We start from the raw sequence: 25704 nt of genomic DNA, 5'->3' as shown, positions 1-25704 counted from the left end.
ACTAGACATACTCTCGGGTCATTGATGCCGGTGATGCGTTCCTCAGGCCGGTCCAACACCAGGAAGGCAGCCAGGTTGGCAGTGTAGGATGCTACGATGATCATAGCAAAGCCGGCCCACACCATTCCAAGGATTCTCGCTGAGAAGCTTCTCGGAGCACCTTAATGGACGGCACACAAGAAGCACTTACTCCACTACTCGGCTACACAGTCATTATAAACTCACAACCCTAAATATGTCTGTACGGATGGAACTTCTTGGGTCATATGCGGTGCCGGGATGTTCCCTGAGGCTGAACACTGAAGTGACAATGAGTGACATTTTTATTGCTATTTCGTTTCACTGGCATTAACACTCATCCATAGCCATTGAGTATTCATGAGTGCGCCGGCTGTACCTTCTCCTATCCCAGAGTTCAGCAGCACTCCCCAGGAGAACCACATTGCGGACGATAAGGTGAGGGCATCTTCTTCTTCTTCTTCACTGTTTACTTTAAACCTTCCAAATGGGCTAGAGGGAAGAAATCGGGAGGGTTGCAGGAGACAAAGTGAGACGTCCCGGAGAATGAAGGCGGGGAAAACCCTGGCAACCCCAGGCAGGGAAGGGAGTCGACATGAGCAGGCAAAGCAAGGGGGGTGGGGGGGGTCGGGGGGCAAGCCCCACGGAAAGAAAAAACAGAGACAAAGGTGGTGGCACGGGGACAGAGCGGTGGGATGGTTTGAACCAATCTTCTCCTCGGTTTGCCTTCTCGTCCAGACTGAGGGAAGATCTGCAGCGTTCAGGAGCAGGAACTACAAACTACGCACGTACAGACTAACAAGCATCTACAAACTAACACACACACAGACGCACACACACACACACACACACACACACACACACACACACAGACAGTGTTCACACGTCCACATTCACTCGGCCTTAAACACAGACACACACGCATGTTTCCCCTTGTACCTGAACCGGTCTAGTAGGTAAAGCATCACCGCCACCACATGCACCGATAGACCCACCAGCAGCCACAGTGTGCTCTGGAATGGCTGCATGAACGAGTCCAATGTACTGCGCGGAATTTCCTGCAAACACACACCGCCGTCGATTATTCGCCGAGTGCCGTCGAACAGTCATTGCCTCACGACACGCGGGGGAAAACACAACAAGGGGGGTAAAGTTTCAGAATTAGCCGTATCTCCGCAGAGATCAACACCTAAGACATATCTAGCCTACACGGCTGGAGAACACCGATCGCCACCGGTTGGTCACCGCCCGGTGGTGGACACATACCTTTTTGACGAGGATGGTGAGACCTTGGTACTTGAATGGTTTGGAGAACTCAATGTACTGGGCTCGTTCGTTGTTTATAGTCAGCGGGGCGACGATCATGTCAGCCAGACCTCCGAGGAGTTCTCCCATCATTCCATTCCACTCTTTCTTGTTGCTGTTGTTGACCTGGGGTCAGGAGGGGAACCGGTTTGATATGGCAAGAAATAAGCAACCGCCCCGCTCTTATTTATATTGTGCTTATATTATATTATTGCTTCTAATGCTCACGCTTCATAGAGTTGGCGTAGGCCTTCACCAAGACAATAACACTGTCTCCGGAGAACAAAATGTCCTTTGTACTGTGTGCTGACAAAAGGACTTATGGGTGTGAGGCTTAATCCACATCTATGAAACGTGTCTTGCGCTCAGGAGCGAGTTTGCGCTTCCAGCGGGAACCATGAATCTGAATTGTGCAGTGCGAGTGAGGACGACTGTACTTTTATCTTTTTTGCCACACAAAACAAGCCCAAATGGGCTGAATGGTCTCTCCCGGTTAAGCGGTTGGAAGAGGAGCATCCATTCAGTCCATGCTGGTAAAAATCAGACAATCTTCGTCCGCTCAGACGTGTTCTCCGGCAGAGTGGCTCCTGGGTGAGGCTGCCCTCTCACACTCGGCTTCTCCCCTTTCTGAACCTATCCATTTGCAGGTCCAAATATTTGAAAGCGGACATCCAGATCCATGTCTACCAATCAACTTCTCAACTTCTCCGCCAGGAATTGCCACGGAAGTGAGACTTAAGGCGCCCGCGGACCACTGCCCTACGACAGCTAATTGGGCAAGTTTTGGATAGTTAGTGAGTTAGTTAGTTAGTTAGTGAGCTTGAAAACAAAATTGGTAAAAGCATTCAGTGATGGGATTTAAATAAAATGCTTAAATTGTAATTAGCATATTGATTAATCATGTGACAACCAAATGAATGAATGTGAAATCGGAGCTTCATGCATCAATGTCGGTTTTCAGAAAGTCATTCGTAAATTAGGTTCTGTGTTATCTTAAGATAGGGAAGCTTTCTCTCATGATAATTTAGTCCTTGTAATAAATATGCATGCACATGGTAGATTTAGTCCTTCTCATTCCATTTTGGGTGTCAAACTGACCCGCTCTTGCGTTCCAAACTTCCCATCTGCCACCAGGTGCACCTCATAGGTAAAGTTCATGGTCATAGCCAACTTGATGAGCAGATCGATACAGAATCCATAGCAGCATTGAGGCACGATTGGGCGTCCTGTAACCGAACCAGCAAAGATCTCAAATTACAATCGCTCTACGGGGTCGACGGTAAATTCAGTGTGAACCCCCCCCCCCCAAAAAAAAGCGGACACACGACACAGTCAGGCGGCACACGTACACTGAGCACAACACGACACGGAGCTGCAGACGCCGCACTGTCGCACGCAGAGAGACACACAGCAGCCAGATGCTCGCACTGTTTGCACACATGGAACAAACCCCTCAAGCCGGCTCGCCTCACGCACCCACGCACACAACCACACACACACCCACACAACCACACACACACCCACACATACAACCACGCATCCAAGCACACAACCATGCACCCACGCACACACCCGCGCACACACTCACACACACACCCGGGCATACAACCACGCACACACCTGCTCACACACCCACACGCACACACACACCCACACATACAACCACGCACCCATGCACACACCCACGCACACACCCGCAAATACAACCACGCGCACACCCACGCATACAACCACGCACCCACGCATAAACCCGCACATACAACCACGCACACACCCACGCATACAACCACGCACCCACGCACACACCCATGCACACACCCGCACATACAACCACGCACACACCCGCTCACACACCCACGCACACACCCACGCATACAATTACACACCCACGCGCATACAACCACGCACCCACGCACATACTCACACACACACCGCACATACAACCACGCACCCACGCACATACTCACACACACACCCACGCATACAACCACGCACCCACGCACACACCCGCTCACACACCCACGCACACACCCACGCACACACCTACGCACACACCCACGTATACAACCACACACCCACGCACACAACCACACACCCACCAGCCCACCGGCCCACACCTGCCCACACGCCCACGCAGCCATGCACACACCCACGCACACAACCACGCACCGACGCACATACCCACCCGCGCACACAACCACGCACCCACACACACACCCACCCGCCCACACAACTATGTACCCACGCACACACCCACCCTTGCACACACCCACGCACACAACCACGCACACACCCACACACACACCGCTTGACCCAACGATGGCACGTACGATGGCACACTCAGCTGCATGCATACATATATAGATACCTACTGCATATATATGTATGCATCTCCAGTGGATGTTTGGGCGTGTTTTTGCGGTAAAAGCACAGTGATATCATAAACGTCCCTGTTGTGTTACCTGGGATGGTCTCATTGGGCCCAGTGCAGATCACCTTTTTAATTAACACTCCGTTTAATGTCATTTCCTCCTTGCAGGTGCCGTCCTGCATTGTGGGCTTCACATACACAAACGGCTCCTGGTGTATGGTCACTATCTACAACAGACGGAGGAGAGAGATGTTTAATCATGTTGTGGGAAGAGGGAGAAACTCTGGACCCAGCGGAACGGCAGCAGGAGCAGGCGGCCAGGAAGGAAGGAGGGAAGGAACGAAGAAAGTAGAGGAGGAGGGAAGGAAGGTGGGAAGAAAGGAAGGAAGGAAGGAAGGAAGGAAGGAGCAAAGGAAGGAGGGAAGGAGGGAGGGAGCAAAGGAGTGAAGGATGGAGGGAAGGGAGGAAAAGGAAGGAAGGAGGGAAGACAGAGGGAATGAGGGAAGGAAGGAGGGAGGGAAGGAAGGAATGAAGGAAGGAAGGAAGAAAGAAAGAAAAGAAGAAAGGCCTAGCAGCTCCACACACACACACACACACACACACACACACACACACACACACACACACACAGCTATGTGTAGCTACAGTAAAGGAACGAATCTCTGTCTGTGTGTCCTTCAACCGCTCATCCTCTACTTCACACTCGGCGGGTGCATCCCTGGGGAGCCAGGACGTGCCCAATTTGGTGCAATTTGAACACGCGACACGTGTCATACTTGTAAACCTTCTTCGACTTAAGAAGGTGGGGCGGGGGGGTCACAGGGAAAGAGGGGGGCGCAGATACGTAGACTGCAGCCTCTGGTTATTCAGACGTCAACTGTACATAAAAAAAATGCAGCAAATGCGGTAAATGTGGTGTATTATTTTTTAGTTATTATTTATTAGTTTTTTTATAACAATATAACTTCACCCATGAGGGTTGGTCAATCAAGATGCACAACCAGATGGAACAGAATTGTAGTTTTAGGGTTGAGCATTATGGTTTGAAACCTTAAACCTTAAATAATTGCGTAAATATTACCCAATGTATATAATAATTTGTTTTTGCTCCTGTAGAAGCCACAAGTCCATATGACATCAACTTTGTTTTCAGAAAAATCTATTTTATTGAGAACGTCATGAAGACTAAACTACCTATAATCCTAAGTGTAACAACAACGATGACGACTCTGATTAGTGGAGCTCGCTGTTGCCATGTTTACCGCACTGGCTGATGGGTACACTGGCAGGCAAACGCTGACATTTTTTTCCGGTTAAATTGTATCTGTGAATGAAATTCATACTGGGGGTGTGACACTATATCCCTGTTCTTGCTCAACCTATAATTGAATAGACCATTCATAAAAAAACAAAACCAGTATCCCGCTTTTATTTAGCGCGAGACATAACATTTAATCCCATGCATTTAAAATTGTAATGGTCCCCCCGCCCCCACCTCTCCGTGGTGGTGTACTTTCGTCAGGTTGGTTTCAGTTTTTGAGGAGGTCTGGGGGCAAAAATCTGAGCCCTTGTTTCATTTGTTTATATAGCTGCATAAATAACCAGAGGGTTCTCTGCGTCCCTGCTCCTTCCCATTGAAATTATTAGTTTAAAGTTCGTTCTGTGTAGCACGACGTGGGACAACAGTGCTCAGGGACGCGATTGGCCTTCGGACTATGATCACGAAAAAGCGCGAGGCCAGGTTGAATATGCACCGAAGTCAGTTTATCCAAAAGCGCGACTCGGGTGTGGTTTCTTCCCGTCGGCAAGAGCGTATCTCCCCGGGCGCCGTTCGACCGCGACCCGCCGGGACTTTGATGAGTGCAGCCCGTACGTCAGAGTGTGAAGTCGTTTGGATGAGCGGCTCTCCGGAAACCTGCAGCCCGCAAGCTCGTTCCGGAAAAACTGCCGTGTTTTGAACGGGCGCTGCACACAATAACATTTAAAAAAAAAAACACACGGGTCACATGTCGACGTCAAACATGACAGCCCGACGGAAACCATCCCGTGTAGAACTGTGAAAACAGTATCTGACCGGTACAAATCGAAGCTTCATCCCCCGCGCCACACATTTACAACCGGGTCGAAAGCGAGTTGAAAAATTTTTTTTTTTAAAAACACCGAAAAAGAGAACGCGGGCGTCGCAGTCGCGTCCCCACTCGGGAGTGTCGTCTCCTACCTTGAGGCGAGTGGACATCTGGAAGCCGCGTGGTTTCTCCGTTTCCCCGCCGGGCCAGATGATCTTCCTCTGGTTGTTCATCACCACCTACGGGGGGGGAAAGAGGGATGGGGGGAGGAAGGGGGGGGGGGGGGCGCCACAGACACATGACCGCGCCCTGTACCCACACATCACAGCTGTACCCACACGTCACAGCTGTACCCACACATCACAGCTGTACCCACACGTCACAGCTGTACCCACACGTCACAGCTGTACCCACACATCACAGCTGTACCCACACGTCACAGCTGTACCCACACGTCACAGCTGTACCCACACATCACAGCTGTACCCACACGTCACAGCTGTACCCACACATCACAGCTGTACCCACACGTCACAGCTGTACCCACACATCACAGCTGTACCCACACATCACAGCAGTGCCCACACATCACAGCTCCACGCTTCCTGGAGCCCTGATGATCGCTTTGATTCATGGGGTACAGCTCTGAAATCGTCACTTAACTGACACGGCTCTTAAGCCGGCTAATTCTGTTGGTTTTTTTTTTGATCACCAGTCAGATACTTCGCACTCTATCCCACTGATTAGTCCTAATAGTTGCGCATAATTAAACGTCACGTCTGTAGTTGTTCTTTTATTTATATGATCGGTGAAGTTATTATAATGGAAACAGGAAGCATCATGCCGTTACGAATATACTTGAATCCCTTGGAGGTTGACATTTCCTCAATCACAGTGATACACGGCGACTGGCAAAGCAATTACGTTTTGTCCCGGTGGGTTATCTCTGACTGCTGCACACCGAAGGACAGTTTCACTATTATAGAATCCCGGGCCGGAGTAAAATGTCGGCTCCCATCACTCGCGACCGTGAGCGCACACAAGGTTCCCCGTTGTGGGACTGATAAAGGCATAAAAAAAATAATTTGCTCTTATGGCTACATCCGTAAGAGAATAGAAACAGGAAGTTGCATCGCTTCCAACTGGAAACCTGCTGTAACCAGTGGTGCGCACTGGATTTACCGCGGCGATTGTGCAGTGTAGCCAGATGGGGCAAACGATTAAGCGCCAAGGAAAAACTTTATCGGCCTCCTTTTTTCGGGAAATGGGAAGCTCACATGATAGCCAGTTAGTATACAGCAGTTCGCAAATCCGCTCTCATGGCTGCAGCCGTAAGAGACTAGAAACAGGAAGTTTCCATCGCTTCCAACTGGAAACCTGCTGTAACCGCTGGATTTACCGCGGCAATCGTGATGAATACTCTGAGACGGATACTCAAACGGGGTTTTTGGACAGTTGTGCAGCACAGTGAGAAGCTGCAGACGAGCGCTTACCGTGCGCTCCTCAACAGAACAGTCTCGAGGGGTTCGTGCGGGGGGCGTGTCTGAACGATGGGAACCGACATTTAAAAAAAACAAAACGGCGAGCCCACATCCCTTTGAGGGCGGCCCGACCGTGCGCTGACCTGCGTCCCGTTGTAAACGCCGACTTGAATGAGTCGGCTCTTCTGGTAGTTGAGGATGCTGTAGTGGGCGTATTTCCTGTCGCCGTCGTCGTTGAACTCCACCCTCCCCGTGAGGCCTTCCGGGAACTTCGACGACATCAGCACCCTGTGGCGACGGGGGCGGGGGCACAGGGGAGGAGGGGGGTGAGGAGCATTTTCCGGACGCCGCCGCCCTCTAAATTTTTTTGTGGGGTTGCGTGCGCGGGGGGGGGGGGGGCGGGTTTCGCCGCCGGGGATGTTAGCGCAGCCCGCTGACCGTTTGAAGAGGGGCCCGGTCTTCCAGATGTTGGTGTTGCCCACGCAGCCCCTCGGCGGCTCCGTGATGTTCTCCTTCTCGAAGAGCTCCTGGATGGACTGGGCCACCACCGACACGGCGTCGTTGATGTGGGCCGACTCGTTCTTGCCGTTGATGAGCTGGAGGCCGATGAGACCTGGGGCCAGGCCGGGAAACAAACAAGCCGAGTCAGAAGGGTGTAGCTGTGGGGGCGGCTTCTCGGGGATCCTTTTTGCAATGCACAAAGTAAAAAACTTATAGGGCCTCCGGAGTAGAAATCCTGAATAAAGGTCAAACATCAGATACATGATCCATCTGTGATGTCTGCCGTTGCGCCGCCGGGGGGATACTCCTCTCTCTTAAAGTGGAATGCATGTGTCGGCTGGATTGCACTCCTGTCCCGGATTGCCCAGAATTCATTTTTAAAGGGCGACGGTTTTATTTTTTATTTTTTTTTGCTTACACCTCAGTTTAACTCGCCTAACTACAAAAAAAACAAAAAATGACTCAGAATAGCTCCACCGGTTTATCAGATTCACTGGCCGCCTGTCCCTTTTTTGCGTGTGCCCCCATCTCTGCGTTCCAGCCAATAAAAGGCGTGGCCCACCCCGGCCCCCAACTGTGAAAACAGCGTATGGAGGAGCACGTGCATGACGCAAATGCATTGGATTGGCGGTTTCTTAAAAAGTTAATAAATAAATAAATAAATAAATAATAAATAGATAAATAAATAAATAAATAATGCGTCAAACATGAGATTTCTTAACAAAATAATGTCACGGATCGTCGCTCTGACGCGTCGCCGTCGCGTCTCACTGTGACTTTTTTTTTTTTTTTCGGGTGAAGCAGCATAAGCAGGTGTAAATGGATCATTTCCCTGATGTTGCTGATTGTTGACCTTTTTTCCAGAAGAGTCCCTTGAAGTTGGATCTATAGGGGGCTGACGCCAAAAAACGGAGCAGAACGGGCAACGCCGTCAAGCGATACACTTGTGTGTGTGTGTGTGTGTGTGTGCGTGTGCGTGTGTGTGTGTGTGTGTGTGTGCATGTGTGTGTGTGCGTGTGTGTGTGTGCGTGTGTGTGTGTGTGTGTGTGTGTGTGTGTGTGTGAGGTGGGAAGCTGCAACAAAGTGCTGCGCAAAGGTACAAAGGATTGCAAGTGATAAAAAAAGTGGAAAAAAAGAATACAAAAAAAACAAACAGTAATCCAACTTCAGCTAAGTTTTCTGATTGCAGCTAAGGTCCGTGGGCCCCGCAGGCTCCCGGGAGAGACTGGGACCGGTGCACGGGGTGGGGGGGCAAGGATGGGACGAACAGGTGGGACGGGGCGGGGCAGGTGGGGACGTGTGGGGGGATTGTCGGTGCTTCGGTGCTTCGGTGCTGGGGACTCAGACGCTGGACATTCGTGAGCACAGAGTGATATTATCGTTTGTGAGACTTGTGCGGGGTCCGGGGACAGAGAGAGAGAGAGAGAGACAGAGAGAGAGAGAGAGAGAGAGAGAGAGAGAGAGAGAGAGAGAGAGAGAGAGCGAGAGAGAGAGTGTAAAAAAGAAACCCCAAAAGGTTCTGTTGTAGCTTACCATTCTATCTCAGTTACACTTGAACGGAGGGGGGTTGCAAAAACTCCCTTTATAATTCATGAGAACCGAGCTATTAACGTGGCAGAACAGCACAATGAGGTCAGCTTTGGTTAGCCCGGCGTCGTGTGCACATTTAAATAGAAATTAGTGTGTGTGTGGGGCGGGGGGTAAAATGGCATTATTGCTGTCTAAATCTTTCGCCCGTAATTCTAAAATTAATCATCCAGAGCACATGAATAAAAAAACACCACGGAGCACAGAGTGCCGCTACATGACTCATTTAAACCCTTAAACACGGAATGCTTAAACGTTTAAATGCTTAACATTCAACAAGCAGTTAATGCATCCATCCTGTGAGCCGATCTGTCTATATCTTCTGTGCGTCGCCGGTCGGCCCCCGTAAAAGCCGCTCGGTAACCGGCTTCATTCGCCATTTTCGCGTGTCGGATCCCCCGGCCGTGGTCGGGGCGAAACGTACCGTCTGGCGCCTCGCTCAGGGCTTTACCCGACATCTCGCGCTCGCCCACCAGCCACACGTAGCCCGAGCCGGTCATGTTGAGGAACCGGGCGGCCTTGTACACGGCTGCAGCGTCCTCCTCACTGGAACGTGCCGTTAGCGTTATTATTAACGAGGGGGGAAAGAAATACAAATAAAATGACTTAAATCAATGAAATCGAAAAAACAATGAAAAAATTAAATAAAACAAAATAAAACAAAATAAAATATAATAATTAAAAACATTAAAAAAAAAATATATATATATATATATATATATATATATAATAGAAATACAGAAGGAAGAAGAAAATAAATACAGGAAGAATACTTAAGTACTTGTGAAATAGGATAACTTATGAAATAAACTGTGAACCAGAAATTAAATCTAATAAGCCTTAAACAGTAAAATTAAATGTTGGCAGTAAAATTTCACGGTCAACATACACTTATTACACATATGACACAAATTCACATTACGGCGGTTGTGATTGATTACACTTGGCATTAAAATGTGATCTGTATCTAGAAACGTTATCTGGATAATGATGACCCATCACGGGGCTTTGCATTGGGTGTTAATAATTCCTTTGGTTATCTGGCTTCTGCCCACATTGTGATCGGATCTCAGTTTGCAAATTAGGTTGTGGACTGGTCAACAAACATGGCGCAACCCAGATCACAGGAGGCGATGCTCGCTCTCTGTGGACGCGGCAAAGGACTGATGATGATCGGCGCGAGCGGATCGCCCCGTCCTTCAGCGATGCTGAGTGGATCGCAAACTTTTCACGTTTCCACTCTTTCGTCGAAACGCCTTCCGTCACAATTGCGGGGACTGCGACCCGTCCTGTCACGGAGGAAAATACCCTTTCGCTGTCCTCGTCCTCGGTGAGGTGGAGTTTTGGTGACGTTTTTCAACTTTTTCATCACGAATGTGGCCGAGCGGTACGGATTGCATTTCTGCAGCCCGGCTGAGACCTAATGCCAATGCGAGCCACCTCCAGATCCAACAGCATTCCCATTGCAATGCGTTCTGCCGTACCTGCACTTACACCTTGCGTTGACCCGCGAGTTGGTTCTGGTCCGGATAACGTGTTCAGATACAGATAATGCCAGGTGTCAACAGGGCCATTGAGCCACCGAGTCTCACCTGGCGGAGAGGATAATGACGCGGGCCTCCAGCTCTTTGGCCTCCAGCAGCAGGGCCGTTAAGTTGGTCTCCTGGCTGAACTGGAGGACTTTCTCTGCCTATGGTCAGGGCACAAGGAAGGTCAAGCCAGCTACGTACCCCACCCCCCACCCCACCCCCGCCCCACCCACCACACTCCATGCTGCCTTTTTTTTTTTTTTTTTTTTTTACCTGCTTTCTTTGAGCTCGGTTGAACTTTGTTTTTGAAACGGGAGACAGTGGAAAAAAAAAAAAGGAAAGCGATCCGGGGGGGGGGGGGGGGGGGATTCGGCTGAACTGAACTGATGTGGAACGGAACTAAAAAAATAAAAAAATAAAAATAGCTTGGAGGGGAGAGAGAGAGAGAAAAATATAAAAAAACTTTTGCATTTGTCGCATGCAAACTGAGGGTTCGCAAGGCTCCGAAGAAGGACGTGCATGTTAGGTAGAGGGGAGAAGAGAAAGGTCAATGCAACCCGTTACTAAAAACGGGGGGTGAAGGGGTGTGTGTCGTCGTCTGCCTCCCCCCCCCCCCCCCCGCCCCCCTCCCCATTAACAAAAAAGCTGCAAATCGGGTGCTACAGGTCGGGAGGAAATAGCATCGGGGGATGGGGTGGGGTGGGTGGGGTGGGAGGAGGGGGTGGCAAGGGCTCGGTCCTAAACTACCGCTTCTCCACAAAGGACTGGCAAACTCTTTTTTTTTTTAATGTGTGTGTGTGTATGTGAGAGCATGTGTGTGTGTGTGTGTGTGTGTGTGTGTGTGTGTGTGTGTGTGTGCGTGTGTGTGCGTGTGTGTGTGTTTGAGTGGGTTCTGTGGGTGCATGCATTCCTTTATCGAAGGAGAAAATGAAAATGGTGAAAGAAAGCAAGGGGGGTACGCCGTTCACCGTTCACGTTTTTGATTATTACTATTATTATTATTATTATTGTTATTATTATTATTGCTATTGTTATATTTAAGTAATTTTCCCCTGGGATTATTAAAGTATTTCTGATTCTGATTCTGATTATTATTGTTATTATTATTACGGCTATCGTTTTTTTTTTTTTTCTATAGGTATTATTTTGCGGACTAACCGTGAATTATGGGTCATTCTTCGGCGAAACCATAGGGAGATGTCTCAAAGTAAAAAATTAAAAATATAATTAAAGGAAAAACACGTGCTACCAAGAGAAGGGGGCGTTTGTGGGTCGGCTGGTGACCGGTTTGGGCTGGATTCTAGTTGCTACGTTTGGAAAAGTTGGGGGGCGGCGTGCATTGACCATGCAAGTATACCTTAGGTCCTCGCTTGTTGTCATAGGACAGTTGGTCGAGGTTTTCATAGTTCCTTTTTTTATTCTGATGAGTAATGTGCACAGAGAAAATATGCAGACACAGAAAAATATTATAAACAGTTGAAAATGGAGGGCAGTAAAGCATTCCAACAAATCTCCACTTTTCTGCTTCAAATCGGGAGCTTTAACCGTGGGGCTCGCAAAGCAAAACACCAGAGACCAGGCCGACTCAACCATCAGGCCGCCAAAAACAAACCTAGAATAACAAAACAGTCCCAAAAAACAGTTCCAACTCGTGTGCATCAATAAACAATATCAAAATGTTCGGACCATATTTTATAAAGAACTATGCAGAACACCTAAATAACATGACTCATTCTATTTACCAATGAGTCATGTTCTAACATTTACCCTTTAGCCTTAAAATACGAAACATTTAAATGCGTCATGCAGGACGACCCGTTCATCAGCGAGGCAGGGGGGTTGATTCACTGGTGCTGACATTAAAGCCCCATGGTCCCCAGATCATTTTGTATTTATATATTATTTTAACGTCAAATCAGATCTCTTCTAATGCGAGGCTTTTTTTATCACTGTGTATGTCTTCACTGTGTATATCTTGGCAGCAGTTCCCCAGTACATTACTCACATTTTTTCAACTATGTAACACTAGTTGACGTATAGTATTACTTAAACTACGAATGCTGAGTTAAGACTATGTGATTCTGGCCCGATTTTCCTCTTGCCGACAGTTTTTTGGAGATGGCCGAGCAGAGCCCCAGATCCGAGGAAAACCATAGCGTGCTCCTGTGAGAGAAGAGCGTGTGAACTGCTCCAACAGCTCGCAGACGCCGGCGAGATATCAAGCATGTTATATCTGGTCGCGTCGGGATAGTGATATCAAGCAGGTTTAATATCCGGTCGTGTCGGGATCACGATATTGAGCAGGTTTAATATCCGGTCGCGTTGGGGTCGGAGATCAAGCAGGTTTAATATCCGGTCGCGTCGGGTTCGTGATATCAAGCAGGTTTAACATCCAGCCCCGTCAGGATCGTGATATCAAGCAGGTTTAATATCTGGTCGCGTCGGGAACGAGATAGCAAGCAGGTTTGATATCTTGTCGCGTCGGGATCGAGATATCAAGCAGGTTTAATATCCGGCCCCGTCAGGATCGTGATATCAAGCAGGTTTAATATCTGGTTGCGTCGGGATTGTGATAACAAGCAGGTTTAATATCTGGTCACGTCAGGAACGACATATCAAGCAGGTTCAATATACGGTTGCGTCCCGTCGTGTCGGGATCGAGATATCAAGCAGGTTTAATATCCGGTCGCGTCGGGATCGAGATATCAGGCAGGTTTAATATCTGGTCGCGTCGGGATCACGAAATTGAGCAGGTTTAATATCCGGTCGCGTCGGGATCGTGATATCAAGCACGTTTAATATCTGGTCGCGTCAGGATTGTGATAACAAGCAGGTTTAATATCCGGTCGCATCGGGAACGAGTTATCAAGCAGGTTCAATATCCGGTCGCGTCGCGTCGCGTCGGGATCGAGATATCAAGCAGGTTTAATATCAGGTCGCGTCAGGATTGTGATAACAAGCAGCTTTAATATCCGGTCGCGTCGGGAACGAGATATCGAGCAGGTTCAATATCCGGTCGCGTCTCGTCGCGTCGGGATCGAGATATCAAGCAGGTTCAATATCTGGTTGCGTCGGGATTGTGATATCAAGCAGGTTTAATATCCGGTCGCGTCGTGGTCAAGATATGGCCGTAATAATAAGGAGTGAATAAATGGGCATAAAACGTAGTTTGGACCCGACAGACTCTTCGGGGATTCCTCCTGGTGCAAAACCTTGTGATGTGTGACGCCCTGTCACCGATCAGTCATGTAATGTGAAACCACGACGACATCAAGATTCCCCATCACAGTACAGCGATCTGAGCACTTTGAAAGTCGCGTGGTGTGTCCATTGCACTAGTATAACCATGTTTATATAACGGCCATTTGCCGCACGGCATATTTATGTGAAATTCAAATCATACATTTTCAAGACTTTTTTACATAGTGTGTTGTGATTTCATGTCTGTGACCTGACCTCAATCTATATCAACATATAATATACATATACTGTATATACATGCATGTATGTATATATGTACATATATCTATATATACATAGATACATACATCAGCCACAGCATTAAAACAACTGACAGGTGAAGTGAATGACATTGATCATCTGGTTCCAGTGGCACCTGTCAAGGGGTGGGATATATTAGGCAGCAAGTGAACAGTCAGTTCTCGGATTTGATGTGTTGGAAGCAGGAAAAATGGTCAAGCGTAAGGATCTGAGCCACTTCGACAAGGACCACATTGTGATGGCTAGAGGACTGGGTGAGAGCATCTCCAAGACGACAGGTCTAGTGGGGTGTTCCCGGTATGCAGTGGTTAGTACCTATCAAAAGTGGTCCAAGGAAGGACAACCGGTCAACCGGTGACATTGATGCCCGTGGGGAGTGAAGTCCAACCCGTCTGGTCCAATCCCACAGAAGAGCTACTGCAGCACAAATTGATGAATAAGTTAATGCTGCCGTGATAGAGAGGTGTCAGAACGCAGAGTCACACCAGAAACCCACCTCGCAACTTCCGGGACTTAAAGGATCTGCTGCTAACGTCTTGGTGCCAGATTGCACAGGACACCTTCAGGGGTCTTGTGGAGTCCATGCCTCGATGGGTCAGAGCTGTTTTGGCGAGACGAGGGGGAGCTACGTAGTATTAGTGGTTATTTATGGTGGTTTTAATGTTGTGGCTGATCGGTGTATGTATATATATATATATATATATATATATATATATATATATAGTATATATATTTCATGTATAGCAGCTTTTATTATTATTGATTCTACTGTGTGCGTCTGTAAAACTGCAATTTTCCTCCTGGGATGCATCTATCTATCTATCTGTCTATCTATCTATCTATCTATCTATCTATCTATCTATCTATCTATCTATCTATCTATCTATCTATCTATCTATCTATCTATCTCCCTGTCTTTCTATCTATCCTCCCTTATTTCTATGTGTAACTTCTATTTAAAGACAGACCTCACAGTTTCAGGCCCGGAAGCTCATTTCTGAATCCCAGTCAGATCCTGCGCTTTGTGAGTGGAGACACACGCTGGCCTCCTCGCGCCTACGACGGGAAGCCATTTTGCAGAGAAACGTGGCACCTCTCCAGTTCACCGACAGCCTTCGCAGGACACGTTGCGCAGGGCTCCGGACCCACTTGCCTCCGTTCGTCGGATCGACACCGTTTCTTGCATCATTTCGCCGCCACCCACTGACGAAGCCGCTTCCCGCCGTGGCGGGAACGATCGGCCGCCTTCCTCCACCTGAATCCCGAAGGCGCGTGACACACTCTGTTGTTGTTGTTGTTGTTGTTGTTGTTGTTTCTTGTTTCGCGGTCTTGTTTTGTTTTTTGTTTTTTTTAAGGAGTTCTCGCCGCGGTCAGTCCACGGCCGTGAGTCATCGCTGCGAGAGAGCACGGTTACACAACGCTGGCGCACAAACCTGAAGACTGCGAGGGTGTAGAAGAGACAGTATCGTCTGCTTTCAAACCCCCTCAGCTCCTAGGAAAGGGAAGAGGATCGCCGGGGAAACCGCATTATCACTTCAAATAAAACGACGCTCATTAAGATTTTGGGGTTTAAAAATAAATAAGATTCTTCGCCTTAAAAGTAACTCATTAGTGGTGGGGGGGGGCGGGGGGCCGCCCAAAAAACACACTTTGATTCCTGGAGGAGCTGCGAAACACCGTCTTCCCAATAAGCGGTCAAGCAAGTTTGTTCATATTTCCTCCTCCTTTTGAAAACCATGGTTCCGCCAAAAGCAGCCAAGCCCCCTGATCCTCGGCCGCCCTAATTGATTGTCGTGAAACAACCTGAGCCGCTCCCTCCGACGATCACTCCCCCTAAAACTGCGTTCAAACCCATGCGGAAATCGAACCCGAGTCGGACGGCACCACCCGCCGCGCTGCAGGCTCTCCCTCGAGGGACGTAGCTTTGACGTACGTCACGCCGTCAGTAGAGGCGGCACTTTGCAAGATGTCGGCTTTTTGAATCCGGCAGCAATATTTCCATCCCATTTGATCTGTGTGATTCGAACGGGAAGAAAATTTCTCACCCGATCATCAAAGCGTACACAGAGTGATCTTAACGCACGACAAAAAAAAACAAACATAAATGAGATGCTTGAATTTTGGCTCTCATCATGTAGAATTTAAACAAAAAACGCGTCCTAGCGGGCGACATCAATGCGTCGCGCAACAGCCGCGCTTTACACCACTTCTGTTGCGTCATCAGCCGCTGACATTAAAAATGAATGTGTTTTGACTCGGACTAATTCCATTTCGTCCTCAAGGGCCGTGCCCGCGGTTACCCGCTGTTACCCGCGGTTACCCGCGGTTAAAAATACACTGTAAATAACTTGGGTTATTTATACGACCGACCAAGAGTCCGGAGCGAACAAAGCTGGAACGGACCGCTCTGGTGGAGGCTTTCGCTCAAAAATCCCCGGAAAAACTGCCGCAAATGTGCCATCGTGGATCTCCCAATCCAACGGCTTGGGGAAACACGTAGGTGGGACGTTCGCAAGATCACACTTTCCCCCCTTTTTCCAATCCCTCCTGAGACACCGCCAGCGTGTCCAAACGTATGTGTGCAACACTGTGCACGGCTACATTGAAGAGCCCCGGCTCCCTCCAAAAGCTCACGATGCCTTTTTATCAACATTGACTTTGATGAATTAATTACAGCCGCTTTGACAGCCGCTGCGACTGCCGGCGTATTATGAGCCGTGTGTCATGCAAAATTTCCATCGTGTTCGGATTTAATTAAATCTCCAAATCAGGACTCATTTCACTCAGTCACACAATTAAAGCAAAAAAGCCTGAGAGTGTGAAAGGGCCCGGGCCGTGTCCCGAGGTGCAGCCGCCCTAATAACCACATGCTCATGAATCCCCCCCCATCCCCCGTCTTCTTAAAGGGCATCCCATAACGGTCTCAGTCTGTTTTGGCTCAAGGTAGATCATCATTTCCTTTGACCCATATACACAGCCCCGAGCTTAACTTAACATAATGCGTCATTGGTGGCGTCTTCAAAAAAACGGGGCTGGAACGTCGGCCGTGGCTGGGAGCGATGCAGCCCAGCCGGGGAAAAAGCGAAAAAGGGGAAAACCATCCGTCCACCTTCCATCATCCCTATATCCATACACCCATATATCCCTCCACCCGTCCGTCCGACCATCCATCCATCTGTCCATCCATCCATCTACCCTTCCCTCCGTCCATCCATCCATCCGTCTATCTGTCCGTCTGTCCGTCTGTCCATCCGTCATTCCTTCCATCTATCCAACCATCCATCCATCTGTCCATCCAACAATCCATCCATCCATCCATATGTCTGTTCATTAGTCCAGCCGTCCATCCGTCCATCTATCCATCCATCCATCCTTCCATCCATCTATCCATCCATCCATCCATCCATCCATCCATCCGTCCGTCCGTCCGTCCGTCCATCCATTGGTCCATCCATCCTTCCATCCATCCATCCATCCATTCCCCCATCCGTCATCCATCCAGCCACCCATCCACCTGTCCATTCATCAATCCACCCGTCCATCCATCCATCCGTCTGTTCATCCACCCATCCATCCATCCATCCATCCGTCCATCTGTCCATCAATCCATCCATCCGTCCATCTGTCCATCCGTCCATCAATCCGTCCATCTGTCCATCCGTCCATCTATCTATACATCTATCGCATCACATCTCAAGAACAACACCTGACTACCACAGGAGCCTGTGATGGTTTGCAAAGCCCCAGGTTAAAGTCCGCTATTTGGCTCCCATTGTGGATAGACACAGGATAATTTGGACTATGGACGAAAAGCAACGTGAGGATGAGTAAATAAATGTACAAACGTCCGTCAGATTAGACCACATTAGACGCTGTTGATGTCTCTTGGGAATGTTAGCCAATGCTTACACAGTGGTGAGAGGTGTGGCCACACACAACACAGAGGAAAACAGTTACATACATAAAAGACCTCTGAGGTTAAAAAACACAGGCTACACACACACACACACGCACACACACACACACACACACACACACACACACACACATAAACACACGCATACACACACAAACACACACACACACTTGCATCCCCGGCAGCCAGAAGTGCCTCACCTTTGTCTCTCTCTCCTCCAGGAGAGTCTCCAGCCGCTTTTGGGCGGCGCGGCCCTCGTGGTCGTCGCTCACGATCAGGATGATGTGGTTCCAGCGAAACTCGCGCATCATGTCGAACCAGACGTGCGCCTGGTGCGAGTAGGGCGGCACCGTGCGCAGGAAGGACAGATGGATGCTCTGCGAGGCGGCGCGGGGGAGAGGGGAGGGGGAGAGGCGGCCAACGGGGGCGGTAAATTGGAGTTTTTTAACGGCGGGCGTTTTTCATCCCGCTGGGCGTTTGATTCAAGGGCGTTTAGACTCATGCGGAAATCGAACCCCCGCCGCGCGGACAGCACCGGCCGCGGGCGCAGCCTGCTCTCCCGTGACGGACGTAGCCTTGACGTACTTCATACGGTGAGAATTTTGTATAATTTAGGTTTTTCAATCCAGCAGCGATATTTCGATTCGATCTCTCCGCTTTAAATGAAGGTCACGTGGCTTGAACGGGAAGAATCATGTTTCACACGATCGACAAGGCATTCACCAAGTGATATTAACACATAAAAAAAAAAAATTGATTTATTTATCCTATTCTTGACCTTCCATCATATGGAATTCAAACTAGAATGTATCTTGTAATTTATCTGCATTAAAAAAATTGTCCTTGTGAGCGACGTCAATGCATCCTGCAACAGCCTGCTTTACACCACTTTACATTTTTAATGCAGGCCTTTTTTTTTTTCCCCACTCGACCGGCCCACGATGCCGCCGTCACAATATAAACGCTCACCGGGGCGCGGCCATTATTGATGAGGCCCTTTCAATTTTTTAGTCGGGGAGGCCTTTTAATCAGATCTGTCGTAATGGACAGTAATGGGATGCATTAAAGTCAGAAGCTTTTTGAAACTCTCCCCGGGGAACTCACTCACTCGCTCGCTCACTCGCTCGCTTGCGTCCACTCACTCACTCACTCATTCACTCACTCACTCACTCTCGTTCCTTTTACTCTGCGCTTTCCCTCTCTCTCCCTCTCTCGCCCACGCTGCCCTTCCCCTCGCCAGCCCATCGCTCACCTTATCCGAGTAGATGGACATGCGGGTGGTGAGGCCCACGACGGGGATGCGGTAGAAGCCCGCGGTGTAGGAGACGGGCGTCGGGGTGAGGTGGTCGTTGGACTGCGGAGGGTGGCTCACCAGGATGGCGTAGACCTGCGGCGGTAAAGGAGCAGCAATAGAAGAGACAGAGATATAAATAGGAATATAAATCGAGTAGATATATATATACTGTATATATATACGGATATAGATATACAGATATATGTAGAGGAAATATACGGGTGAAAAACTCTCAACCCCACCCACCTCCCAAAAGAAATCTAAATCTCAACGGGTTTTTGGTTTTGTAAATGCACGAATGGGATATCACAACTGTAACCCTCATGTACTCAAACAACCTTGATAGAGATGGATGGATAGATAGATGACAGACAGACAGACAGATAGACATACAGACAGACAGACAGACAGATAGATAGACAGATGGACCCGTATGCTACCCGCATTTTGTGGGTAACATTGTCCGACATGGCCGCCGCCTCGGGGCGTAACCTTTTGTGAATATAAACTGCGTACTGTATCGCTGAAGCAGAGTTTTTCCAGCTGAGCAGGGGTGAGCAGGCCAAGCCCGAGCCACAGGAGCCAAGGCTCGCAGCCTGTGCGCTGCAATAAAAGTGCGCTCCGGTTCAATCAAATTTGATATATTTCACAATGTGTCCACTTGATTTGTCCACCCCAGAGGGCAGGACAGAGACCGGCAGCTTGGGAGAAGTGCCGCTACGCACCTGGACCCGCTCCGTAACAGTCGTTTACATCACGGACAAGGATTCTGATTGTGATGTCAAAGACAAGGTAATAATGTTGAACAGAACATGGCGCTGTTCCAAGATGGGTACAATTAGGGGAAAAGTCAGATTAGAGAAGAGCGCACGGAGCAGACACAGACGTTGGAGGGCGGAGGAGAAGCGACGCACTTGCAGCGGGTTAGAAGATGAGCCGGATGATCCGGCTCACTGAAAAGAGACGGCTCCCGAGCATTCCTTTTATCTATGACATTGTATGAAATTGTTTTTTTTTCTTCATATTTATTCCACGACCAATAAAATAACATTATTTATAATGATTTAATGTGACTGGACTCAGAGATACTTATTGAGAAACAGGTTTGTCATCATCTCGGTATCTGCCATGCAGACATTTGCACTGATTTATAGAGAGTAATTAGCCCACATGGGTGCGGCTCTTCAGGTCACATGTTCAGATGGTGTGCACACCATGTAACGTATTCCCGGTTAATCATCACAGGCCCCCAAGGCAGAATACACAATAATATCTTACAGCCAAAAAGCCACAATTGTTTAGTATATATAAAATATCCGATAGACCAGTGCTGTGATACATTATTGTTGTGGACATCATAAATACAGAAAATCGTCCATCAGAAGAGATCATATGAGAGAATATCCTAGTACTTCAGAGAAAGCATTTTAAACCAGACTCAACATTTAACCTCTTTCTGGGGAAAAGGGTCCGTAAATGATGGACAGAGAAAGCCTCTCGTTTTGAGCAAGAGGATGTCCAGATCACCACGTCAAAACGATCAAAACCTTAATGAGGCCATAGGGTGCTCCTCCTCCAGAAAGTGGGCTGCAAAGCGGAGAATTGAAGAATCACCACGACGGATAGTACCACGGTGTTCTGAAATACATGTTTTTGATTCTCACACAAGATTTGCCGCGGGGACGGGTAATTAGATACATAACAGCTTCAGTGTGACGAGGAGGATGGGGAACATAACAACGGGGGCATTTTTCTGTTCATTTGCATTTGAATGCCGGCAGCAGGGTACATCTTTTCCCTTCTGCGCAAATCACACTAATGCAGGGCCAAGTACTGTCAAAAAGTGTCCGCGTTATACGATGGCAGAAATTACTTTCCTAAAGCCCTGGCCTTAGGAAAGTGCCTGCGAGACCCCAGCGAGGAGCAAAATGCTGGCATGGCCGTGCAATTATGGATCGTGGGGATATGAGCGCCCCGTATGGTCGGGCCTTGAATTAGGTCTCCCATCCAAGGACCGCTCCCAGGCATGGACTCTCCCATCTGCCACGGACCCTCCTCCTCGCTGGATGTTCTCAGCAGAGAGCCCGTCTGGCGTAATGAAACCGTCCGCTCAGACCTTATTTAGCACGCCTGGTGCCGAGCGCCGCAGTGAACAAGCGGAGGTACACATGGAACACCGAGCCATTGTGTCTTGTAACCTCCGGAGCCTCTCGCGGTTGCGGTGTCGGTAAAAAGCGTTTGCGGACGCCCTACGCTGCGGTTTACATTTTTACAAGCCCCGATTAAGTTAACTCATTACCCAGAGCAGGGAACCAGATACGGGTACAGCACCGAAGAGCCAGCCATGTGTATGTGTACGGTGTGTGGAGGAATTTGGGGAGACGGTGAGAGAGAGAGAGAGAGGGAGAGAGAGAGAGAGATCAACACTCACGCCTTCACGCCTCGATGCTCTGCGCGACATAATTTCGGTTCCTTTTTAAAAGCCTTGTTGAGTCGTCCTGGAGAGGATGCTCTGGTTGCTCCAGTGTGCTCCGGTGTTGGAACATTTTTTTGTTTGTTAGACTTGCAGCTCGTACGGTATAAGTCAAACTGCAGTCCATGCATAGAGAGTGTACTTATAGATAACTGTGAATCAAGGAAGGTGTTGGAAGAACCATAGGAAGGAACCAAGGAACCATTGTCGACTTGGGGTTATTCCTCTTATAATAAAGCCCAACATCCCTTCTGAAAATGTGGAATACACAGTAGCCTACAGGCATTACTCCATTACTTCTTATTCCGTCAGTGGTGCTGCTGACAAAGAGCCACACTGAAAAAATAGCATCAAATGAACTCATTAGGTCAATTTAAAATCAACCTTAATTTCCCAATTTTAAAGTGAGAAAAGCCCCAAAAACATAGATGTTACAGTTTTTTTTTTTAAGTTGATCCAGTGACTTATTGGCCCTTTATCTTCCCAGTGCCATTACTTATACTCAGACCTGAGAACAGGTCCATGAACCCCACACCCACCCTGGTCCCTTGTCTCTGGTCCCTGGTCCCTGGTCCCTGGTCCCTGGTCCCAGGTCCCAGGTCCATGGTCCCTGGTCCCTGGTGCCTGGTCCCTGATCCCTGTTCCCTGGTCCCTGGTGCTGGTCCCTGATCCCTGGTCCCTGATCCCTGTTCCCTGATCCCTGTTCCCTGGTCTCTGGTCCCTGGTATCTGGTCCTGACCTCCTTTGGACCAGATTTTTGGGGCCCAAGATGTATGGGCGCAGATCTGCATCCAGTGAGGATGTGCCGCTTATTTCATCTCTCTCCGTTTGGCTCCTTTTCAGTTCAGTAAATCTGCAGCTGAGTACCCTGGGATATATGGTTGCCCTCTCATTCGAGACGTGCCCCCAAACTATAAAGCCTATTTTTGGACGTCGATACAGCACAGTGGTTTTTACTCGCAGCACTTCCCTTTAATGGATCTCGGAAAGGGGTTTAGTAATAGATTATTGTTGTTATTTCCTGAAGTCCCATTGAGCTCAGGATCTTTTATGCAAGGGTGGGAGACCTGTGCAAATGTATTCAGAGTACGGCAATATTAACATTGACACGATCAAATCTCGATCCCAAATCAAATCTAATACCAAAATAACGATTATTTGACAGTATTTTGGGGATGACTGTTAGTGCTTTCGTTAGATATTTAACCACAAGAAATAGTTGCAGGTAGAGGTGTTGATTAGAACAGCGAAAATGCATTACTTTAGCGTGGTGGTCCTTAAAGTTTAAGGGCCTCATCCTTAACGTTTAACTATACATAGATACACACACATGCTCACAATGTTCAATGTATTTTCTTTTGTTTTATCTCTAATGTTTTTTCCTGTGTTTCTTATTTATTGTTTCTTAAATGTCTGGAATAATATGATCAATCAATCAAAGATGGAATCAATTTGTAAAACGGGAACTGTGAAGCCCTTTGGGACTGTACTGTGATTAAATGATTCCTGTAATATACCGCAATTAAATAAACGTGACTTGACTTGAACTCGGGAGGTATCACGCCTCCTGAGTTTAATGGAACAACGAAATCCGGGAGAGAAATGAGACTGTGACGTTTGACGGTGAAAAGACAGTTATGCCAAAAGGAAAAAGTGAACAGATTTGCCGCAGTGATGCAAAAATCGCTGTCTCCGAATTGTTTGTTGAAATTCCCACCGGACATATGCAGCATGATACAGTGGCGCCGCGCGGAGAGCATAATTTATACGCCATTTTTCACCAGGACAGCCGGCAAACCAGAGGTGGAGATTGACGGCGCTGTCAGGGTAAATGACGTGGTCAATACCGTCCTAAAGTGACCTGTGGCCCACTGAATCAAGAAGGCCACAACAGGGGCAATGGCCCCTGGCTGCAGTAATTCTTAGTGACTGCCGGGGAAGTCCCTGCCAGATAACCTCATGAAACCTCTGAGACCAAAGAAAATGAAAATGGGAGACAAATTGTCAACAGGGGCTTTGCACACATGCTGCAGGCGAGCTTCTCACCACATTCGGTGAATTACCCTGTATTTTAATGACTTAAGGATGCAATTTTCCAAGTGAGGACACCCTACCTGGCGGCAGTTGAGGTCCTCACCACATTCGGTGAATTCGGCTTTTCTAGTTAATGACTTTAGGATGCGTTTTCCAAAGTGATGTCCTACCGTACCACCCAGCTCAAGAAGAGGTTTTCTCTACCTCCTGTGCGATCTTCTACATCATGTTTTCCAAGTGAGGATGCACTCTGGGCTGGAGATGAGGTTCTCACCACATTCTGTGAATTATACTAGGCTATATAATGTCTTACGAGTGCATTTTCCAAGTGCGGACATCCTACCTGGCTGTAGATAAGGTCCTCAACACATTCTCTGACTAAGGCTATTCTACATCATGACTTAAGGATGCATTTTTCAAAGTGGTGTCCTACCGACTGGCTAGAGATGAGGATTCTATATAAGATTCTATATAAGGGAGCATGTTCCACCTGGCTGTGAATTAGGGTATATATATATATAATGTCATTTCCCCAAGTGTGGACATCCTGGAGATGAGGTTCAGTGAATTATTTTATAGGCTTTAAGGATGGCTCGAGATGAGGTCCTCGCCACATTCTGTGAATGAGGCTGTTCTACACAATGACTGAAGGATGCAATTTCCCAAAACGAGGATGTACCACCTGGCTGGGGATGAAGTCCTCACAACATTATTTGAATTATTCTATACAAATGTTTCCAAATGAGGGGACCCTACATGTCTGGAGATCAGGGTCTCACTCTCACCACTTGATGTGCATTATTCTATATAATGGTTCCCGAAGTGAGGATGCAACATCTGGCTGGAGATTAATTCCTTGCCACATCATGTGAGCTGTTCTATATAATGGTTCCGAAAGTGAGGATGCACCACCTGGTTGGACATGAGGTCCTCCCCACATTATGTGAACTGTTCTATATAATGGTTCCCGAAGTGAGGACGTCCTACCTGGCTGGAGATGAGGTCCTCGCACACTGACAGCGCCATCTGGATGGCGTTGGGCTTGTGCGTTACGGAGATGGCGGTCAGCTTGAATTTGTCCCTGCCGTACATCTGGTTGGCCTGGGTCACGGCATCCTTAAATACCTGCTCGTACCGCTTCTGGCTCAGCACGGCCCCGATGTTCACCACCTTCGGCTCGCAGCCGGCCCGCGCACAGGAGCACGAGAGCAGCACCGCCAGCAGCAGCAGACGCATCGTGCGCGCCGCCAAACGGAGCAGCGCCGCCCGGCCGCTTCTCCCCCGGGTGGCGGTCGGCTCGAGCGGCCTCTGGGCAGCACGGCTCACCCGGTCGGAAGCAGCGGGTCCGGGTCCAGGTGTGCGGCGGTGGGAGCGGTGGGAGCTGGGGGTTGTGGGTGGAGGTGTGAGTGTGGGTGTGGGTGGTTGGTGTGTGTGTGTGTGTGTGTGTGTGTGTGTGTGTGTGTGTGTGTGTGAGTTGTGTGTGTGTGTGTGTGTGTGTGTGTGTTGGGGGGGGGGGGGGGGGGTCTCTATATGTGTGTGCAATGCGGAGGAATGTGCATGATCAACTGGGATATCGAAACGCAGCGCGCGCGAGCAAATAAGCCAAATTGCAACCCTCTCGCGCCGCA

The 25704-nt window shown here is 48.7% G+C and overlaps 1 protein-coding gene across 5 annotated transcripts in view; it reads right to left on the bottom strand.

The window, feature by feature from the left end:
• grin1a (glutamate receptor, ionotropic, N-methyl D-aspartate 1a) overlaps nt 1-25312 on the bottom strand; it is a gene marked incomplete at both ends in the record, with an annotated part of 36858 nt that extends 11546 nt beyond the window's left edge. For 3 of the 5 annotated variants that reach the window (XM_080017550.1, XM_080017551.1, XM_080017553.1), the window contains 15 exons: nt 12-160; nt 398-510; nt 958-1076; nt 1285-1449; nt 2422-2549; nt 3786-3921; nt 5913-5999; nt 7385-7529; nt 7680-7854; nt 9754-9875; nt 10922-11019; nt 12216-12278; nt 18476-18652; nt 19528-19662; nt 25064-25312. In XM_080017550.1, coding sequence (XP_079873676.1) covers nt 12-160; nt 398-510; nt 958-1076; nt 1285-1449; nt 2422-2549; nt 3786-3921; nt 5913-5999; nt 7385-7529; nt 7680-7854; nt 9754-9875; nt 10922-11019; nt 12216-12278; nt 18476-18652; nt 19528-19662; nt 25064-25312 — 2061 coding nt within the window. The remainder of the gene's footprint in view (nt 1-11; nt 161-397; nt 511-957; nt 1077-1284; nt 1450-2421; nt 2550-3785; nt 3922-5912; nt 6000-7384; nt 7530-7679; nt 7855-9753; nt 9876-10921; nt 11020-12215; nt 12279-18475; nt 18653-19527; nt 19663-25063) is intronic. The other 2 variants (XM_080017552.1, XM_080017554.1) reach the window with 1 other exon arrangement.
• Nucleotides 25313-25704: the final 392 nt, after the last annotated feature.

Source organism: Zeus faber (assembly GCF_960531495.2).
Source record: "Zeus faber genome assembly, chromosome: 17".
Classification (NCBI taxonomy): Eukaryota; Metazoa; Chordata; class Actinopteri; order Zeiformes; family Zeidae; genus Zeus; species Zeus faber.
This window is presented reverse-complemented; position numbering and strand designations above follow the sequence as displayed.